Source organism: Typha latifolia, chromosome 6 (assembly GCF_019914945.1).
Source record: "Typha latifolia isolate L0001 chromosome 6, TyphaL0001v2, whole genome shotgun sequence".
In the NCBI taxonomy this organism is placed as follows: domain Eukaryota; kingdom Viridiplantae; phylum Streptophyta; class Magnoliopsida; order Poales; family Typhaceae; genus Typha; species Typha latifolia.
In genome coordinates, this window is record NC_133091.1 from 12,511,018 (window position 1) to 12,531,821 (window position 20,804).

The 20,804-nt window shown below is 37.5% G+C and overlaps 4 protein-coding genes and 2 non-coding genes across 7 annotated transcripts; 3 read left to right on the forward strand and 3 right to left on the reverse strand.

The window, feature by feature from the left end:
* The first annotated feature begins 216 nt into the window (after positions 1 to 216).
* On the forward strand, positions 217 to 1,212 carry LOC140790086 (calcium-binding protein CP1). Its single transcript, XM_073140011.1, has one exon. It carries the CDS (start codon positions 558 to 560, stop codon positions 1,050 to 1,052), a length of 495 nt encoding a protein of 164 aa, XP_072996112.1. The 5' UTR covers positions 217 to 557; the 3' UTR covers positions 1,053 to 1,212.
* Positions 1,213 to 4,726: 3,514 nt separating this feature from the next.
* On the forward strand, positions 4,727 to 4,800 carry LOC140791600 (small nucleolar RNA R66). The gene has a single exon (XR_012109608.1). It is a non-coding gene; the product is annotated as a small nucleolar RNA R66 (small nucleolar RNA).
* Positions 4,801 to 4,884: 84 nt separating this feature from the next.
* LOC140791597 (small nucleolar RNA snoR118) lies at positions 4,885 to 4,967 on the forward strand. The gene has a single exon (XR_012109605.1). It is a non-coding gene; the product is annotated as a small nucleolar RNA snoR118 (small nucleolar RNA).
* Positions 4,968 to 7,895: 2,928 nt separating this feature from the next.
* LOC140791149 (stachyose synthase-like) lies at positions 7,896 to 10,911 on the reverse strand. The gene is made up of 4 exons (XM_073141560.1): positions 9,333 to 10,911; positions 9,065 to 9,242; positions 8,604 to 8,971; positions 7,896 to 8,516 (listed from the first exon to the last, which is right to left on the reverse strand). Exons 1-4 carry the CDS (start codon positions 10,758 to 10,760, stop codon positions 7,938 to 7,940), a joined length of 2,553 nt encoding a protein of 850 aa, XP_072997661.1. The 5' UTR covers positions 10,761 to 10,911; the 3' UTR covers positions 7,896 to 7,937.
* A 1,602-nt stretch (positions 10,912 to 12,513) lies between these two features.
* Positions 12,514 to 14,965, reverse strand: LOC140790081 (probable enoyl-CoA hydratase 1, peroxisomal). The gene is made up of 3 exons (XM_073140000.1): positions 14,463 to 14,965; positions 13,417 to 13,699; positions 12,514 to 12,874 (listed from the first exon to the last, which is right to left on the reverse strand). The coding sequence occupies exons 1-3, from the start codon at positions 14,876 to 14,878 to the stop codon at positions 12,773 to 12,775; spliced, it is 801 nt and encodes a 266-aa protein (XP_072996101.1). The 5' UTR covers positions 14,879 to 14,965; the 3' UTR covers positions 12,514 to 12,772.
* A 350-nt stretch (positions 14,966 to 15,315) lies between these two features.
* On the reverse strand, positions 15,316 to 17,612 carry LOC140790961 (GDSL esterase/lipase At4g16230-like). 2 transcript variants are annotated; one of them, XM_073141283.1, is made up of 6 exons: positions 17,137 to 17,611; positions 16,954 to 17,041; positions 16,738 to 16,865; positions 16,096 to 16,341; positions 15,731 to 15,986; positions 15,316 to 15,649 (listed from the first exon to the last, which is right to left on the reverse strand). In XM_073141283.1, the coding sequence occupies exons 4-6, from the start codon at positions 16,264 to 16,266 to the stop codon at positions 15,426 to 15,428; spliced, it is 651 nt and encodes a 216-aa protein (XP_072997384.1). In that variant the 5' UTR covers positions 16,267 to 16,341; positions 16,738 to 16,865; positions 16,954 to 17,041; positions 17,137 to 17,611; the 3' UTR covers positions 15,316 to 15,425. The 2 variants fall into 2 exon arrangements, with proteins under 2 accessions (XP_072997384.1, XP_072997383.1); XM_073141282.1 differs by having other exon boundaries at positions 16,954 to 17,612.
* Positions 17,613 to 20,804: the final 3,192 nt, after the last annotated feature.

A 20,804-nucleotide genomic window follows, 5' to 3' on the forward strand; every position in this document is an offset into this window, starting at 1 on the left:
CTCAAAACTAGGTTTTTTTAAAAGAAATTAATGAAAAAAGAAGTTTGAAGCTGCTTAGTATACTCGAGGGGATATGAGATTGGCTTTGGCTTGTCCATACTTATCTCGTTCGGCTCCTACAACCACTTATTAGAAATTTGTCGACACATCCGCGTGTTTGATTGGAAGACAAAGATTACAAATTTTCAATCCCGATGATCCGAGACAAACATTTTGCTGTGGATTATGAAGCCGTATAATGACTGAAAGAAAGGAAAAAGGAATCGACAATCTCCGAAGTCTTAAAAACTCGATCCCCAATTCTCCAAACTGGACGGAGGACATAGTTGCACTATTGCATAGATACCGACCCGTGACGTCACCCATCACGTCCTCCTTTTGTATCGGGGCCAACTCCACCTTGCTCGCCAAGCCACGACCCTCTTTTCCTTCCGCTCCTCTCCTATAAATTACCCTTCTCCCCTCTCAAAAATCTATACGCCACTCGATTCTTGCACACCAAATCCTAGAGAAAGAGAGAGAGAGAGAGAGAGAGAGAGAGAGAGAGAGAGAGAGAGATGTGTCCTTCTGGCCGCTACCGCGATGACCGCGCCGCCGACTCGCCGGACCTGCGGCCGGCCTTCGACATCCTCGACGCCGACCGCGACGGCCGGATCAGCCGCGAGGACCTCAAGGCCTTCTACTCCGGCCGCACGGCCGCCGCTCCCATCACCGACGACGACATCGCCTCCATGATCTCGGCCGCCGACGCCGACCGCAATGGCTTCGTCGACTACAGCGAGTTCGAGCGCGTCCTCAGCCGCCGGATCGGCTCACGTGGCTGCGGCGGCGCCGTGTCGGTGATGGAGGAGGCGTTCCGCGTGATGGATCGAGACGGGGACGGGATGGTGGGGTTCGAGGACCTGAAGGGGTACCTCGAATGGGCGGGGATGCCCGTCGCCGACGAGGAGATTCGTGTCATGATTAGGATGGGCGCCGGCGACGAGTCCGGTGGGGTCAGTTTCGAGGCTCTTGCCAAGATTCTCGCCGCTGATTTCGCCAAGGGCGTGTGAAATCGGTTGTTTTGATTGGTTCTAGTTGGTATCAGCGTTGTGGCTTGACCAAAGTTGACCTGATGAATTAAAGTAGAGAACTTTTACGTAATTGTAGCGTTTATTTCCTGGTTGGATCAAAAATTATTCTACGAGAAGATTAATGGGAACGCTTGTTAGATGTTTCTTGTGTTTGACTTCTTTATTGAAGAACTTTGCCCTTCTGATTGTTCTTGTTGGGCTTCAAAATTTTAGTTTGCCGACTACAAATAAAAGTTACAACATTTCCATCGTTTTGCAAATTAATTTTTACTTTGTAATCAAATTAGCAAACATCTACCGGAACTCGTCTTGTATACAAGCGATGTCTGCTTTTATACGTGTATGGCAGTATAGGTATATAAAACACATGGTGTGCATTGTTTATAAAATGGAACACAGTAAAAGGACATAAATTAGTTTCGAGATCTCTAAATTGGTTTAGAGATTTCTAAATTAGTTCAGTAAATATATATATATCTAATTAAATTTACTCTTTAAAAAATTAAGACTAAAAAATAAGACTAATTAATCTGAGTTTGGAGCTTAGCTTCAAAGCAAGCAAGATTAGAGAATTTACCACTGGTTTAACTAGTATTATGCAGGTTATTGCATGTTTACTAATGAGACTATCTTACAAATTATATATTGGGAATATTAGTGTGCATATAATTTAGGTTTTTTATAATCTATTCTTTTAAGGAGAGTTAGCCCAATTATCTAAGATAGTTGTTAGATCGAATTAAATCATCCAAACAATACTAATTGCCACATGCTTATTGAATTTAACATATTTATAATGGCATTTTACATCAGCTTCCTCTCGCTTTCTCGTGCCACTTAGCTAGGAGGAAGGGAAATGTCTTCCTCCTCCATCGGATGCCTCTTTCTTTTCCCCTCTTTGTCGCTCTCTCTCTCTCTCTCTTAGTTTCTCTTCCTCCTTTATTCTTTGATTCAAACACAAGTTGTCATGTGGAGTCAACTACGAGTGCGTGAGATGCTAGCGAGGCTTTAGGAGCTCTTCACCTCTATCTTCCCTCCGTTAATACTAACCTTTGGCTAACACAATGAATGGAGGTAGGGAAGGTGGCCAATCTCTTTTGCTTCTTTCTTGTTGGTTCCAACCGATGGTGTGGATTTAATTTTAGGTAAATGAAGTTTTGAGTTTGTTTTGCCTATTTATCCTCTTTATTGTGGCATCCTGTTATTGATTATTCAGTTAGAGTTTTTATATGTTTTCACTTTCGCTAACATTGTTTCATAAGTGTTGTTATTATTTCTCGTTGCTTCTCTTTATTGCGAACTGGTGAATGTAGGACTAATAGACTATACATGTTAGGTTCAACGGAGATCGCACTAGAGGTGCCGGACATCATACTACTTTGTGCATGTATTTCTACTGATGCTGAATATTTTTGTTGATGTTTTGTATCGTTGAATTTAATTCATATTTCTTTTGTTGTAATGTGCATTATACCCAAGTTATGCGTACCATTTCTCTACCTCCTACGTTTATTATTGGATATTATACTCACATCTCTAACTTGTTAGAATTTGATACATTTTCTCTGTTTGATTTAGAAAAGTTATTTTTTGAGTATATTATTACAAATTTAATTTTTTCTATCAATTTTACTAGTCTACCTCAAAGTAAAGATAGTGAGATGTAAGAAAAATGCTTCAATAAATTAAAAAATATAATATTTTTTTGTAAAGTTGTCACTTCTATTTTAATCCATTATCTTTATATCCTTTAAACTTACCTACTAAGGTTCCTAAATATTTTTTCTAAATATTTAGAAGACTAGTGATAATACTAAGACTTCTAAATTTCTTTTAATACTTAGGAGGCTAGAGATAAATTAACAGTCAAAAATACCTCATCTAGTTAGATAAAATCGTGAGACTTTGACTTTCTTCGATTAAGAAAAATCACTATTACTTATTCGTTTAAGTGGATATGTATAAATTTTAACTATTTACCATAGTATTCATTGTCCTTTAGTTTGGATGAAAATTTTGATCTGCAGGATATTATGAATAAATATTGCCTACAACCCCCTCAAAGAAGAAAAAAATATAACAAATTCAACGGAACGTTTTGATTCAAGGCCGTAGAAACGGAGAATCCAAACAATTCTCAGAAGTGGACAGTAATAATCACATAGACGTCGACTCGTGATGTCACCCATCACGTCCTCCTCTCATATCGGAGCCAAGTCAATCAACTCAACCTTGCCCGCCAAAGCCACGACCACCAATCCTAATCCTCGCCGAGAGAGAGAGACAGAGGGATGTGACCTTCCGGCCGCTACCGCGGTGACCGCGCCGCCGACTCGGCGGACCTCCGGCCTGCCTTTGACATCCTCGACGCCGACCGCGACGGCCGGACCTGAAGGCCTTCCAATCCGGCTACAGCGCTACCGCCCACCTCACCGACGACGACATCGACTCCATGATCTCCCCGGCAGACGCCGATCGCAACGGTTTCGTCGACTACAGCGAGTTCGAGCGCGTCCTCCTCGGCCCCCGGGTCAGGATGCGCAGCAGCGGCTGATCGGTGATGGAGGAGGCGCTCCGCACGATGGATCGGGACGGGGACGAGAAGGTGGGTCAGCTTCAAGCCTTCAAGGGCCTTGCCAAGATCCTCGCCGTCGATTTCGCTAAGGGCGTGCGAAATCGGTTGTTTTGACTGGTTCCGGTTGGTATTAGCGTTGTGGCTTGACAAAATCGACCTGAGGAATTAAAGTGGAGAACTTCCACTCAATTGTAGCATTTATTTCCTGGTTGGATCCAAAATTATTCTTCGAGAAATTAATGGGAACGCTTGCTAAATGTTTATTATGTTTTGACTTCTTTATTGAAGAACTACGCGCTTCTGATTGTTTTTGTTTGTTTGTTTGGTGTCAAAGTTTTAGTCGAAACTGAAATTTATGTTATTTGCAAACAATAACTACTTATTGTAATCATATAATAAGACTTATACATCGAATAATAATATTTATTAGTCAAATTACATAATCTTGCTGTATTCTTTTATATATATATATATATATATAATTAGAGTCGTGGAATACACACAATATTATGTGTTAAGATGCCTACGACGAGTTCACACTCCGAGCCACCAAGATAACATGCCAACTTAGTTAGCATATGAGTTAATTATTCGATTAGTAAGAAAAAAAGTATAATTAATTTGCTTCAATTTGCCATTGGATCAGATCCAATCACCCAAACAGTACTCATGCCCGCAGGCTTATTGGGATCCGATAAATTAACAATGGTATTTGCGTAGATCTTGCCATGCAACGAGGGTTTTCTCTTAGATAGGAACCCTAAGTCTGCGAGGGACTTGTATTATATATACATAGAAGCCGCCTCCATCCCCCGCACCAAAGTAGAGGCGCAGGTAAAGTGTTTTACTCTATATTTATCTCTATTCCGTAAGGATCAAAGAAGCCCTTTGATGAGTCGAGCCCTCAGTTTCTATCTAGGGTTTGATTTTTCCAAAGGGCGAAATTAGCAGTTCAGGGGATTTTGAGTCGCTTCACTTCTCTATTGATGTCGTGAGGTGCAGCGAATAAGCTCTCCAAAATTACTCCATCTTTATGCAAAGCTTTAATGACTCCTTTTTGTTTCTGGTTTAATTTTGGTCCTATGATGGCATGAAATCTTTGAGACCTGATATTATTCTTCTGATGAAAACCATAAGCATATCTCTGAGGACCCATTTGGACAAAAAAAAAAAAAAAACACTTCAGTTGACGATTTCATTATTTTTTTGCGATTTTATTTGTGGTTTTCTCTTTGATGGGATGATGAGATGCACTGGGCTCTGAGCATTTTTTGCAGTTTTGATGGAAATGCATTTGCCTAGAAAGCATTGTCTGACTATTTTCAATCGTTCCTTGTTTTCTTTAATCGTTGAAACATTGTTTTTATTAACCGTATTAATCGAGGCCTCCAATCTTCTTAACATCAAAATATCTAAATAGCCAAACGGCAGGGAATTTTATGTAAATTGGTGGTAAATAATTTGCAATCCTTGCTTCTAAATCAGCAATCTCTTGATTCTAAGATGCAATCCATGAGAGTTAGAAATCATTGATACAAAGAGGAAAAAAAAAGCAAAGAGAAGAGCTTTGATTACCATGATAAGATATCAAGGTGAAGTATTAAAAACTTGATAACAATCTTTCCACCATTCAGTAAACAAATCTACTTCAGAGACCAATGTTGTCTTCCTCCCACAAAAGATCCACCATCACCTTGCCCATCTACTAATTAGTCAAACACCACCTTTGCTTTCCCATTCAATGAGCACTTCTTTGGTTTGTCTTTTGATTAGGCGAAGAGTTTACCTTCCCCCTTGACCTTGACAACTGCAACACCTTGCCTTCAAGTCTTCAACACTCATCCATAGCAAGTATAGCTCCTCCACTAGTGAACATGTTCGCTAGCCCAATTGATGCAAACTTGAAACCAATGTCCATGATTGGCATCAATGGCATCAGACTTTTGGGTCATTAGCAATAGCTTCTCAGACTGGGGGAGATAGACTGCATGCTCTTTGGCCTTGCCCATCTCCTTGGCCTCGTCCATAAATACCCTTTCAATCTCATGTACATGGACCTTGCAAGACAATGGCTTGTAACTTGTGTAGCCTCTAACCAGCTGTACTTAGATCCCATCCTACTCCTTGGCAATTGAAAGCTCCTCCGACACCTCCAAACTGCATGGAAAAGTTTAAAGAGTGTTAACATAAGAGCAGCAATACCTTGTTTATGTTCCAAATCTTGAGAATGGTTTAAGATCAATAGTAGAAATCATCACCTGTTACTGCGAGCAACCTAAGTATTGCTTCCGAACCAATAGTAGAATTTGAGATCAACTAATTGTTCAGATTACATACCTACTCTCCTAAAGATATCTGCCAAGTCCCAAGGAAGAAGAAGTCATTGCACTGCTGCATGCTAGATATCAATCCTGTTCCATTGAAGTTCTTGACAAGGGACTTTGTGAACCCTTTGTAGTATGCCTTTGCGAACTCGGCTCCACCTCCGAATTCCTTGCTGATAAGTTCAAGTGACTGGAATTATCATCGGTACATGTACGCAAAGATATTTACATTCATATGAAATCAGAAAGGCATTGAAACTTACATGTATAACATCCACCTTGGTCCCTGTGATTCCCTTGTCAAGATGAAATTGCATTATCATGGAACCCTGCTGCTTGATCTGGATGAGCAAGACCAATGCCACCATGAACTATTTTAACCGAAGCCTTAGTGTCAACATGGGTAGTTGCAGGCCTCACTCCACCAACAAGTTTCACAAAGAGCTTGCCAGAAGAATAGGAAGGATGAGAGCATAAGAATTCAATTCAGCAATTTCAAGAGTACCCCCATTGCCTGATGGTCTCATGTTGCAAATCTGAACCAGACTTACAAACCCACATGGTAGACCACCATGATTTGAACCTGAAGATACTAAGGAAATTCTGCCACTCAATCTACCCAATGAGTTCATATGCATATCAGAAGGGCATGATTTTGCAAAGCCAAGGAATGCCCCCCTTGTGTGATTGGGAGTTTACTCTCTGAAGCAGAGAAGGTTGTGCAATATTGGAAGATTGACATGTTCAAGAAAAACTACTCAAGAATATGTGATCAGGAATGGCAGAACAGTGTGATTCCATGAACTCTTTGAGACTTCCATCAGATAATGAGAAAATATTTCTCATGGTTTAAGCTTGGTTTGTCTTGTCCTCATAGGTTGCGTGAAGCTGGCCTAATTATGCAGTAGAAGTTCCGAGTTAGTAAAACGACAACTGCAAACAAAAGACACCAAAAATATACTACCAAGTTATATAACAATCCATCAATTATATTTCCTACTTGTTCTAAGCCTTGAGATGCATACTCTTTACACCAGGCACCTTCCTTAGTTTGCTTGTGAGAAACCCAAGCGGTTGTAAATTCTTTGAACATTCGTTATACGTTGCTCACAAGATAAGAACTCAGTGGGCTGTTTTGCATGAACTTTGCATAGCATGGCAGAGAACCAATAAACCATGTCAAGCCTCCCTCCTCTTATTTGTTTCTTTCCTTCTTGTTAAAGGTCCGTCTGGTCGAAATAAATTTAAGACAAATTATAGTTTACCTAATATGATTTAGCGATTAATTTTACCTTCTTGTACTTCAAATTTAACCACTTAAGCTTTCTTTGGTTCAAATTAAATTAGTTAGATTTTCATCCAAAGGTAATAATAATATTTTATTAATGCTAGTGTTTTCTACCATGAATTAATTATAAAATGACTAAATTACTCCAACCATCTTCAAATTAAACTATATATTTATACGAAGGTGACTAAGTCTTCTTATATTCAAGTTAACGATTGAATATGAATAACACTCCCTTCTTTAATTTAACAATTAAAATAGTAGCTCGATTTTAACTTACCCGATACAACATAAATTCACACAACCGTTAACAAGCCATTAATAAAAATAAAAAGACTTAGAAAGTTCCATAGAAACACAATTTGACGATAGTAAGAGTAAACTAGTCATTTATAATTTTCTCATGATGAAAAATATCAACACTAATAAACAACATTAATTATAGCATTTTCACTGTTAATTTTAGATGAAAAAAAAAATCTAACAATTATGATTTGATGTAGACGGCAGGAGACTTAACTGCTTAAATTCACAGCACATAAGGTAACTGACAAAATCACAAGTAGATAAACTGTAATTTGCCTTGATAACAGTAATACTACCAGCAGCACATTGTTCTCTATTTTAACCAGTCATGTGTTTCAAGAGAAGGAGGAGCTTCAAAATTACTCTCAAACTCAATAAGCAAAAGCTAAATCAGAGACTCCACCATTGCCTTCCTCCCATGCAAGATCCAGTGTCAATTCTCCATTACTCCCCCACTCAAATTTCTTATCAGCCCCATTTAATAAGACCATCTTTGGTTTCTGGCTTGAGTAAACTAATAATTTCCCTGCACCCTTCACCTTAACTGTAACTAACTCTCCATCTTGATTTCCCCCATGCTCAATAATCTCATGTACTGTTCCTCCACAATTCAACATATTAGCTAGCCCAATTGCTGCAAATTTGATGCCATACCCAAGCTCTGTAATTGGCACAAAGCTAAAGATCTCAAAGGAAGAAGGTTGGATTGTTACTTCGATAGCATCCGAGTTTGGATTCATCAGTAGTAGCTCCTGTTCTTGGCTAAGATACACAGCATACTCTTCAGCTTTACCCATATCCTTGGCTTCTTTCTTCTGCTGCCATTCAATGTCACAAGCATGGACAGTACCAGATGCTGGCTTATAACATTCTGGGTAGCCTCTTATCCTCCGCTCTTTTGGATCCCATCCTGCTCCCTGGCAATTAAATGTTCCTACCACTCCTCCATACTGCAATTATGTTTTAAGACAAAATAAGATGATGCAGAAACCTTACTAATTGTGTCAATATTTATGGAAAAAAATAGTTCAGATTACCTTGTTTATATTCCAAATTTTGAGGATGGTCTCACCATCAGAAAGAGGATTCTTAAAGAGGCAGTCTCTTGTAGGGAGAGCAAAATGCTGGCACCTAGGAATGGTTCCATCAGGGAAAACAAGCTTCTTTATGAGATCAAAGTTATGACAGCCGACCGAGTCACTCACATAGATCGGTCCACCGCAGATAGCCCGAGAACCTGCATGGAATTCTGCGCAAGCGTGATCGGATTTGAACATGTCCCAATCTGGCTGCACTGTCTGACCCATCCACATGCTATTGTATGCACAATGAATCATATGAACACCTTGCAACCAATAGACACCAGTTGGGTCTCCATTTGGGTCCCTAAACCAGAAGTCATCACCTGATAACATAATTGACTGTTTAGTGATTACATAGATAAACGATGTGGTTAAACTTTTGCATGTTTAAGTATCCAAAAGTTCAAATTCTATACCTACTCTTCCTAGAGATATCTGCCAGGTACCAAGAAAGAAGAAGTCATTGCAGTGTTGCATGCTAGATATGAGTCCATTTCCCTTGAAGTTCTTCTGAAGAGAACCTGAAAGCCCCTCATAATAGGCCTTTGCAAGCTCGACGCGACCTCCATAGGCCTCACCAAAAAATTCAATTATCTGCAGTACTAAAACTTATTTGTAAACCAAAATGCTTGATATACATCCTCTAATCGATTGCTAGATCTTAGTTTTTAGGTTCACACTTACATGTATGACATCTACTTTAACTCCTGTAACACCTGCACTTGCAAGATATGAATGCATTGAGTTGTAGAACTCAGCTACCTGATCTGGACGAACTAGACCGACACCATACTTTAAACACTTAGCGAGAGCACCGTCAAACATTGTTCCTGCGAGACCAGGGGAGACTCTTGCAGAAACTATCGTAGAATCGAAACTGAGATGAATAGAATCAGGGCTCACTCCACCCCAAGCACCAAAAAGAGCTTGCCACACATAAACATCATCTAAACCCGTAAACCTCTTTCGCAAGTCCTTTATGAAATCTTTTAATCCCACATTTTCTGAATTGTAGCAACTGTTATTACATCTCTCATTATCTACAGTTGATGCATCCACTTCTTCGATGCTACTAAGTTCTTTCTTCAGTTCTTCAATTCTGGAATCAAAGTCTGACAAGTTGATGATATCAGATTGCATAGCTTTTTCGCAAGCAGTCTGAACTTGCTCAAGTTCTAATGCTTTCGCTTTCAGCACATCTGCCATCTTGGCATCATAAGAAGGAGCATTGGGGCCTAGAAGAGTACCTCCTTTGTATTTCCTGAATTTGTCGTGCTCCTGGAACATACTGAGTCTTGTAGCAACACCCTCAGCTCGGCCCAACACGGTGTTCCTTCCATCCCTAACTCGATTACCATCATCAAACTTAGTTCTTTGCCATCCATCATCAATTATAAGAAACCTCAGTGGTACTCCACCCTCAGCAAAATCCTTCACTCCATGCCAGACACCTACCGGCTCGACAGTGAAGTGAAATGCATCCCAAGTGCACCAACCAAACTTGTCTATAATACTAGGTAAAGTCTTCTCTTCCAACAGCCTAAATGTATTCAGATGGACTCTAACAGAACAATATGCTTCCTTCATTAAGGTGTAAGGACTATCACTCACATGAACATATGCAATCGTATTGAAGGACGAAGCTCGCACTTTACTTGAGCCGCTCTCTGCACTGATCATGATATGGCCATCACTCCCTGGGTGGATTGCAGACCTGAATTTTCCTTCAATTATGGGAAGTATAAGAACATATGAACTTAATTCTGGCACATCTAGTAGTATCCACTGAGTCTCCATCTGCAAATCAGAGCTGGAATTTCCGACCCACATGGTAGACCACCATGATTTAAACCTGAAAATACTAAGAAACTTCCTTCCATTGAACTTGCCAAATGAGTTCGTCAGCCTCTCTGATGCCTCTGCTTTAGTAAAACCAAGGAAGCCTCCCTTATGAGACTGAGACTTTACTCGCTGATACAGTGATGGAGGTGCACTAGAAGCTTGACATAGTGAAGAAAAGCTACTGAAGGCGACATTGTCAGGTATGTCGTGAAGTATGTTAACTTGATTAACGCTGAGTTCTCCATCAGATAAGGTGAAAAGATTTTTCATGCTTTCTGTCTGGGTGTTGTTGTTGCTTCTGTAAGGGATACAATGAACAGAAAAGCAAATGGGAGTAAGAGATATTAGATTAAATTCTTAAGTACAATACAAAGATCGTTTCTTTACTTTGATGGATCAAGTTCATTGTTTGCATTTATAAGTGTCGATATATGATCAAGAAAATCAAGCCCGAATCTTAATTTGAGATATCGAGCCACTTCTATGCTCATGAATTCAAAGAAAGAGGTACTGATGAAAAGATTAGCTTTAAAGCTAGGCGCAACTGAAATCTCCTTTCTGGAAAAACCAAAGATATTGTCATAAAATGGGAAAAAAAAATGCAGCCAGAATCCAAGTAGATAGTGTTTCTAAACAGATATCATTGACAAATTTAATTCAGGTAATGTACAATGTATGACGTAAATGGGATCCTGTAACTAGAAAATATTTCAGAGGAACAGTTAAAAGAATGACATTGGAAATAAAATCCACGACAATTCAAATTCCCGAAATCCTAGAACAGGAAAGGCAACATCTTTGGAGGTATATAACATAAAAAGAGACAAAATGATAATTATTATGCATCTATTTGTTAAGAAGAACCGGTCATGCATTGCAATTAATAGCAGTAATGTTAATAGCATTGACAACGAAGCTTCATTTGCCTGCCTTCTCAATAAAGAGTACACATTTAACCAACTGCAAATAATTTGCGAATGACTAATAGATGAATCAAACAACTAGTACTCTTCTCAGTGCTCAGAATTAAATACAAACACTGTTATGGAAACTACAATTTCTGTCATAAATCCAGAAGTTCCATTCAAATAATTGATATAAGACATTGAAGATAGAATACTTTTTTTTCTTTTTTTTTGAAGATAGGATACATACCAAGTATCCTCCCAACGAGTTGCAGAGTGCGGACTATGTACAAATTTAAGGTTCAAATGTTTGGAAAGATATGAGGACTTTTGCATGCATACTTCAAACTCTTTTGACACTTGGAAAGTGTCTTTGTTTCTTCTATCAGTTCCCAGTAAATAATAGCAGCTGGAAGCTGGTCATGATGGACTTTGGAGATATTACACGTCTCTTTCTATTGTTTCACCGCTTTGCCGCTTAAAGCCTTTGGGCTTCGTCAGTGATAATAACATCAGCATAGTACTAATTTCACCCTCAGTATTATATTACAACCCTAAGAATAAAAGAACACTAACTTGGCCCTGATTCCCTGAACTATCTTAAGTCTAATAATCTCAGGGTGCAGTTTGCTACATTTTTCAACAGTGTAAAGGGACACTCAAAGGTGTAATGTGACATTAGGCCATAATGCAGGGTCGCAAGTGCGATTTTGATTATATTTACCCAAATATTAGTCCAGTAGTTGAATCCTATTAATTCATAACGTCCCCTTTGGATGTTGGAGTTGCTATTTTAATAAAATTTTCATTGAAATACTATATATACATAATTTGAATCCGTTGTAACCTATTTCTTGAGAGAATTGTCAAGCTGAATATTAAAAAAGGCTTAGATAAAACCGGCACAGAAGTGAAGATATATGATCCAACATTATATCAGAAAAGTCTGGGAGGGCACAGACATAAAAAATAATTTTAGAAGGGTATGCAAATAAATGTTTACTTGTGGAGGGACGTAAGCAGTATTAAGTGATTTTAAGGGTATACGAGTCCAAAATAAAATGAGAATTATGCCTATGATTTAATTCAGCCTCATGGCAAAATAATAGGATACCACCTGCTCAGACATCATTCAAAGTATTATTCAAGTCTTCAATCTGATGATACAATTTTGAGTATCTTTTGCCTCTTCCAACTTAAAAGATATCTTCAGAATAAAATTTCATGGCATTTAAGCCTACATTATGATGAAAACTCTTACAAAGGAACAATATTACAGAACAAAGAAATATGTAATTTGCTCAGGGAGTAGTATCTTTGTAAAACTTTATTAGTTAATTTGAACTACTAAATCTTCCTTTGCATGAAACGTATTGTCTACAACTTGGATGAGGGCCTTGAACTTCGACCTTGTATAAATTTCTGCATATTTGCAAATTGCTCCTTGGTCATGTTGGTATAATAGCTATGAGCTCTTTCCTGAAACCAAAAATACATTTAAGAGAATAAGGATGGCAGCATTTACAAGAACAGTAACTGAAGGAAGAGGAACAATTCAACTGTGCTGCCAACTAAATATATTAGACAAGATTTATAACAAATTATAAACTCTAATATATTCTATCCTCGTAGGCAGCTAGTGTATGAGATAAATGCAACAGTATATGATTCACAGATTCATTAGGAATAATATCAACAGGCTAGTTTGATGCTTAGATTGTTCAAAGGTATATGACTCAGTTTCAAAGCCGCAATCTATTTTCTTTTTTTCCGTTACAAAAATATAGTATCTGTTTAAGCTAGTCAGCACAGCATATCTATACGCCATCCTACCACATGAATTACGCAGACCAATCTTATTTATCTTCAGACTTTAAACGACCTTTTACTGAAACCTGTTCTTCAACCAACTACTGTCATCATAATAATAAGATGAACAGTATCTTTATTTGTTAGCCTAGCAGCTATTTCAGAGTGTTGTAATTCTAGTTACTAGTCAGAACAGTGTAGAGATATATTACCTTTTCAATAGCAAGAGCATTGCCCAAGTCCAGCTTGAAACCATCATTTATAACTGATTTGTACCTCAAGACCATATCTTGGTTGTTTCTTGCAATGGCCTCTGCTATCTCTTTCGCTTTCTTCAACACTTCGCTGTTGTCCACAATATGATTAACAAGTCCCCATTTCTCTGCCATTTCTGCAGTTATTGCCATACCACTAAGTGACACTTCTCGAGCCCTATTCAGCCCAATGACGCGTGATAGCTTTTGTGAAAGGCCCCATGATGGAAAAATACCAAACCTGGATCATCATTTTCATTATCAGTTCAATAAATTCAATAATGAATGGACACAAAAGCCAATAAAAGAAAAATTTTAAGTGATATATAGCATTTCACAATCCAAAGTAGCTAAATTGCTTCGCTGCTTGTTTCATGGAATTTCGCAGTATAAACAAGATAATACTAACAGACAAGTCTTTGGACAATAAATTTATCCTACCCTCCACAGACAATCATCATAGATGAGAAGACGAACAATTCATTCAAGAATGAACTCAATGAATGCATGTTCTACTAAGCTGAATGGTGACATACAATCAACAAAAAACTAATAGATCAATTCAAAACCAGGATGATAAATACTGTCAGTCCGCTTGGAACTAAATCTGTTGCCAATCATCTTGGTTCTCTGGCTTTCCAACAATCCAAGTAAATTCATGTGCTATGCAAACCAAAGATCCATGTGCAATATATAACCAAGTTGTTTCTTTCAATATATACATAAAAGAAACAAACTAACATAAAAAAGTACTCTTTGGAATACATAGATCCACACACAGCATAATTATTGCTATTACATATTTCATATCACACCATTTAAAGGCATCCAAACTGCTGACAAACAGATAGTTTCAGAAATTTCAAAACGGATCAATCCAAACAAATATCAAAACGGATTCTAAATTTAGCCTTGAATTTGAAATTTCCGAAATTTCTCTAGCCTAGAACGGATGAAAACTTTAAATTCTAGAAGAGAAGCTAAGAGGACGGCGAATTACTCACTTCGCGTGCGTGTCGATGAACTTGGCATCGCGGCCCGCGACCAGCACGTCGCACGCGAGCACGATCTCGAACCCGCCAGTGACCGCAAACCCGTTCACCGCACCAATGATCGGCTTCCGGCACATTTCCATCTGCGCCACGGGGTTGGCGGCGGGATCTTTGACGTCGCCCTTGAAGACCTCCTCCGCCGCCGTGAGATCGACGCCGGAGCAGAAGGACCTCCCCCGGCCGGCGAGCACCACCGCCGCCACCGACTCGTCGGCGTCGAGCCGCCGGAAGGCGGCGGCGAGTGAGATCATCATGGGTCGGGTAAGGGAGTTGAGGGATTTGGGCCGGTTTATGGTCACGACGGCGACTGGCGAGCCGGGCCGGTCGCGTTCGACGAGGATGAGATCGTCCGGTGAGGAGGGCTCCATTTGGGAAATGGACGGCTGAGGGTGAAAGATGGAATTGGTATTGCGTGTCGTCCGAGTTTATGGAACGAGGTGGTTGAGATCGGCGCGATTTTATTACGTTGGAATGCGTAAAATTTATCCCGACATTTTGGTTTCATTTGACTAAATTGCCCTTTGGGGGTTAGATAATTTCTTTATTGCCCTTGCGTGGATAGGCTTGCCGGAGCTGACTTGACGTCACCCAATAGATTATTAAAAGGACAAAAATAACCATTACATTAACATATTAAAAAAATACATTTTATCATTTGCACCTTGAACCAAAAAAAAAAAAAAGAACGAAAATTTCTCCTCCTAAACTAACAAAAATTTTGCATCTAAAAACGTTATTTACAGAACAATTTGTTTACCGGCTTGTAAGCATAAACATCAAACATGAACATAAAAAATCCAGCCCATAGAAAAAGAATATTTCATTCAAATCAAAATAAGCTGATCGTTGGATACATTCTTTTGGTAACTCCATTCAGAAAATTGAAGTACAGAGGTAAATCTGGAGCAGGAAGTCTCAAGAATTGACTAATTGCCGCACATTCATTGGAGAAATATCAGCTAAATCACCATCGAGCAGTCGTCGAGCTATGATAGTATTAGCTGCATCACTGGGATGGTATGGATCCCAGAAGACATACTTGGATCTATCAGGGCAGACTTTAGATGTTGGACCGCATGGTAAAAGACCTCCAAATCGACCTCCAACAAAGCAACAGGCAGAATCAGCTACCTCAAAACCTACAAGTTCGAAATGCGAATCTTAGTCGAATACGAATCAATAATTTTATGCTCGTAAATTATTACAATTTCATGTAGTACCATAATATTCATAGTTCTGGAAGATATCTGATACAATGTGGTACACATCTGCATACAAGAAGAGTGATCCTTCAAAATTTAAGCTAAGTTCACTTATAAGATCCTTCAACCTCTTGTTGTAGTATTGAGCTAATTGATCTGGAAAATCGGCACAGTTATTGCCTGCTAATGGATGTATCTCCCTTACATAGGGGATACAGCCGATAGGCCCAACATTTGCCACAACAATTTTCCGCGCATCCAATGAATATAGTCTCTGCAGGATATTAAGTGATATTAGCTATTAGCTATAATGGCTTAAGCATGGCAATTCTTGTCGAACCGTAATTGATTAAAAAAAATTGAATTGGGTAATGAGGAATTACTGTTAGTTGTTGCCGATATTTTGAGATCATGGCGTCTACAAACATTTCAGGAGATACTGATGCTCTTTCAGGCACTGAGAGTACAGGAGTGAGGTAATTGTTGATGAAATCATTAGATCCCATAGTGACTGAGTAGAGAGCTTTCCTTAACAAACTCACAGCTGACGGCATCCCAAGACTTGAGATTATGTCCTGCCTGTTGTTTGCGAAGTTATCTATCTGTGCATCCAAGTTGATACGCCCACCCTGAGAGACGTTTAAGAATCATGTCATCACAAAGAAACAAGCTATAGACGCAATAAAACCAACAGGGATCCATTGTTGCATACTTTGCATAGGAAAACATGCACATGTAAAATTTAGAATGAGAATATGGGAAAGAAAGATATCCAACTGAATAGAAACCAGTAGATGCATCCTTACTAGATAAATGACTTTGATCGTTAAAGTACTCATTTGGTATCAGTTCCATTGATGAAGTCTGCACTCTGCTTTTAATATCATTTTTGGTTTCATGAAATGCATGTGATGTCATGCTAAACACACCCATAAAATTGAGTTCTTATAGTGAAGATTATAAGATGTAAATTTGGAGCAAAAGGGATTAAAGACAAGTTTATCTGATGAGCAAATTATGCTTACAAAAAAGTTTCCTGTTTGATTGAGAATCCCTCCTGCTCCAGATGCATAGTTGACACCTTTCAATACCACAGCCCCAGTTGTATCCGGAGCCAAATAAGGAGGCGAGAATCCTAATCCCAACTCTTGACCTAAATTATCAAAATGGGGTCCATCAAATTAGAAAAGGTTTATGGAGAAGACAACAAACGAATCACTTGAGTGAAATATAAGATTTACCAAGTATGTCAACAATTGTTCGTCCATTGGTGAAGCGGCCAGTTGGTTGATGACTCGGAAAGTCAATACCATTTGGTTGGAGATTAGCCTTAGATAAGGTGGAAATATAGTTATTGTTTCCAGCATCAACTAAAGAATCCCCAAAAATAAAATTAGCAGGTAAGTCATCACCAGAACAATTACCTAGCAAGAAATAACCTACTATCATGACAAGAAATTCAAGTGCAAGGCAACAGTTGGATAGAGAACCCATCTTTCTTCTATTCAATGCCATCAAGACAAGGTAGAAAACAATCTAAACAAACCACAAATAGAATTACTTCCTATACTCTATCCACTTCGGATTACACTACCAAAGACAAAGTATGACTTTTCTTCATAACCAACATAACTAAGAAAGTACTAGTACTAAAGAAGTTGCACCAAATCCCCCAAGAACACGGAAGGCCCAGAGGAGAACTATAAAGCAATGTAGAGCCAGAGACCTAAAAGGATCAAAATGCCGAGAAGAAACTTAGGCAAGAAGGGACCAAAGAACCAAGGAACCAGAAGCCCACAACTGAGTATCCAACACCCACTTGCTTCTGTTCTTATAATGGCATGGGGAGAACATGGGCATTGAATGGCGTGAGGTCTGAAGACATAGACTGAGGTAGGCAGAGAAGCTTTTAATGGAGGGATCCAAGGGCGGAGAAGAAGGAAGATGGGAGATTTGGCCCATAAAAGAGGCTCCCCCCCTCGGTTGCCAAATATGGCGGGAGCTCCCATCACGGTTTACTGTTTGATAAAGTTATCTGTTGCACCGCGGGAGCTCTTTTTTATCTTAAAATATAAGATAGCATTCAATAGTCTTGAACTGGCACCAATCAACGTTCAAAATTTTTAAAATTTTAAACCCAACGGCCACCAACCAGGCCATTTCCTTATCATTAATGGACCCCCTTAGCATTCTATCAATTACGTCTTTAAGCAATTAAACAAATACAAATATATCTACACAAAGAAGGTGAGTAAATTCTTTTTTTATATATATAAAAATTCAATCTTTTTACTCCATATATATACGAATAGTTGGCACCTCTCATTGCACATGAACCGAATATGCACTCTTACTTAGAAAAATTAAAGATATTTGCAGTTTGAACCTTGTAAATTATGCAATATTATCTGAACCAAAATTCCACATCTATAGGTTCTTGAATGAAAACTTTAACAAATTAAAGAATTTGCATTTAGAAACCTCTTATTTATGCAATATTACTCAAATTCGAAAATACACTTTTCCATAGGATGTTAAATGAAAAGCTTACCAAAAAGCTAACAAAATTTACATTTAGAACCCTGTATTTCGTAATATTATTTGAACCATAAATTCACAAAAATATAGGGTGTTATCAGCAAAAATTAAGATATTTACATTTAGCACCCTGTATTTCGTAATATTATTTGAACCATAAATTCACAAAAATATAGGGTGTTATCAGCAAAAATTAAGATATTTACATTTAGCACCCTGTATTTCGTAATATTATTTGAACCATAAATTCACAAAAATATAGGGTGTTATCAGCAAAAATTAAGATATTTACATTTAGCACCCTGTATTTCGTAATATTATTTGAACCATAAATTCACAAAAATATAGGGTGTTATCAGCAAAAATTAAGATATTTACATTTAACACCCTGTATTTCGTAATATTATTTGAACCATAAATTCACAAAAATATAGGGTTTTATCAGCAAAATTTAAGATATTTACATTTAGCACCCTGTATTTCGTAATATTAATTGAACAATAAATTCACAAAAATATAGGGTGTTATCAGCAAAAATTAAGATATTTACATTTAGCACCCTAAATTTTTACAATATTATATGAATAGAAATTCACATAACTATAAGGTGCTAAATGAAATGTTCACCAAAAACAAGGAAATTTATATTTTAAACACTATATTTCGTAATATTATATGAACTAGAAATTCACATAATATAGGGTGTCAAATGAAAATGTTACCGAAACTAAAGAAATTTATATTTAGCACCTTGTATTTCCTAACTAGGGCTGTCAAAATAATCGAGCCAGTTTGAGCTCGGCATGACAATGCTCGATTAAAAATAGGCTGAGCCGAGCTTGATCATTAAAGCTAGGCTCGAAATTAAATTCAAACCCAAGCTTGATTCCGATCATGTCAGCTCGATAATGCTCGAATATATATATATATATATATATATATAATATGAGTAATATTAAACTAATATGAACTATCAGATTAAAACCCTTTCACCCATTCAGAATTTCAGCCATTATTTTCTAACACAATTATCTTTATTGTTTGTAATTTATATTTTGGTTGCTGGTAGTTTTTTTGACACAATTATCTTTGTTACTTGTAATTTATATTTTGATTACTTGTAGTTTTCTAATCCATTTATCTTTATTACTTGTAATTTATATTTTAGTAATATTATATGTTTATAGTTAAATTAGATTTTATTTCAAGTTTGATTCAAGCTTAAATTAATTCAAGCTTGCTCATGCTCGAAAATAGTTTGAAATTGCTAATTGAGTAGCTTATTTAAGCTCGTTTAAGCTCGAAATTGGCTCGGATTGAAATTATTTCAATTCAAGCTTGATCACATAGACAGGGTCGAAATTAATTTCAATCCAAGCTTAGATTAGAGCCGAACTCGATCAAGCTCTGCTCGTTTACACCCCTATTCCTAAAGCTATTTGAACTGAAATTTCACATAAATATAGGGTGTTAAATGAAAACTTCACAAAAATTTGTAATTAACGCCCTGTATTTATTCGAAATTACTTGAACCAAAATATCCACATATACAGGGTCTTAAATGAGAATTTTACCAAAAAAATAAAAGGAATTTACAAGTAGGCCCGTATTTATGCAATATTCAGACTGAAAATACACTTATCCATTGCAAGTGTTAAGTAAAAATTCACCAAAACTAAAGACATTTACATATAATACCCTGTATTTCTATAATATTATTTCAACTGAGAGTTCACATAAATAAAGAGAGTAAAATGAAAAATCCATCGAAAGTAAAGAAATTTGTTAACGCCTGTATTTATGCAATATTAAATTTACATCTGTATATATAGAGTGTTAAATGAAAATTTTATTGAAAACTAAAGAAATTTGCATGTAGCTCCCTATATTGCAATATTATTGGACTATGATTTATTTAGTTTCAGGGTGTCAAATGAAAACTTAACAAAAATTCGCCTTCTGTATGTATACAATATTATTTAAATAAAAAATTCACACACACATAATATATTAGGGTGTCAAATTAAAAATTCACCAAAAATTAAAGAATAAAAGTTGTATTTAGACCCCCCTATTTATGTATCTTGAATAGAAAACTTACATATATCTAAGGTATTTTTTTAGAGCAAATGCATCACTTTCACCTAATTTCTTTTCTACTTTGCCGCTTTCTAAGTTCTTTACCTTCTTCCTCGTCCCTCAAAGCCTTCATACTTCCTGGGCACTTCCATCTCTCTCTCTCTCGGCTTCCTCTCATGGAAATTTACTAAACATAATCCCCAATAATTATTTGTAAATTTGATTTAAAACTTACGTTATGGACTGATAGAACTCAATCACGGACTATAATAATAGTTATATTTATTTGATAGTATCCTAATGATGACTAGGAAAATAATAGAGGGGAATATGAAGATAGTAATGGGCAATTTAACAAAGGAAAGGATCACATGCAACTAAATTAATAACAACAGATACAGCTAACTACCTTAGAGAAAGTTTGACATAAACTTTAAAGAAGCTTTTGGTGGTACCTTACCATCCTCAATGGGCA

Excerpts from the sequence above, each read along its gene's own strand:
- LOC140790081 (XM_073140000.1), bottom strand. The coding sequence starts at position 14,878 with ATGGAGCCCTCCTCACCGGACGATCTCATCCTCGTCGAACGCGACCGG. Across the intron at positions 13,700-14,462 it reads TTCATCGACACGCACGCGAA|GTTTGGTATTTTTCCATCAT; the intron begins GTGAGTAATTCG and ends ATGATGATCCAG. Across the intron at positions 12,875-13,416 it reads ATGCTCTTGCTATTGAAAAG|GAAAGAGCTCATAGCTATTA; the intron begins GTAATATATCTC and ends TTTTGGTTTCAG.
- LOC140791149 (XM_073141560.1), bottom strand. The coding sequence starts at position 10,760 with ATGAAAAATCTTTTCACCTTATCTGATGGAGAACTCAGCGTTAATCAA. Across the intron at positions 9,243-9,332 it reads TTAAAGTAGATGTCATACAT|ATAATTGAATTTTTTGGTGA; the intron begins GTAAGTGTGAAC and ends TTAGTACTGCAG. Across the intron at positions 8,517-8,603 it reads AAATTTGGAATATAAACAAG|TATGGAGGAGTGGTAGGAAC; the intron begins GTAATCTGAACT and ends ACATAATTGCAG.
- LOC140790086 (XM_073140011.1), top strand. The coding sequence starts at position 558 with ATGTGTCCTTCTGGCCGCTACCGCGATGACCGCGCCGCCGACTCGCCG.
- LOC140790961 (XM_073141282.1), bottom strand. The coding sequence starts at position 17,227 with ATGGCATTGAATAGAAGAAAGATGGGTTCTCTATCCAACTGTTGCCTT. Across the intron at positions 16,342-16,737 it reads ATCAAACAGGAAACTTTTTT|GGTGGGCGTATCAACTTGGA; the intron begins GTAAGCATAATT and ends AACGTCTCTCAG. Across the intron at positions 15,650-15,730 it reads CCAGAACTATGAATATTATG|GTTTTGAGGTAGCTGATTCT; the intron begins GTACTACATGAA and ends TCGAACTTGTAG.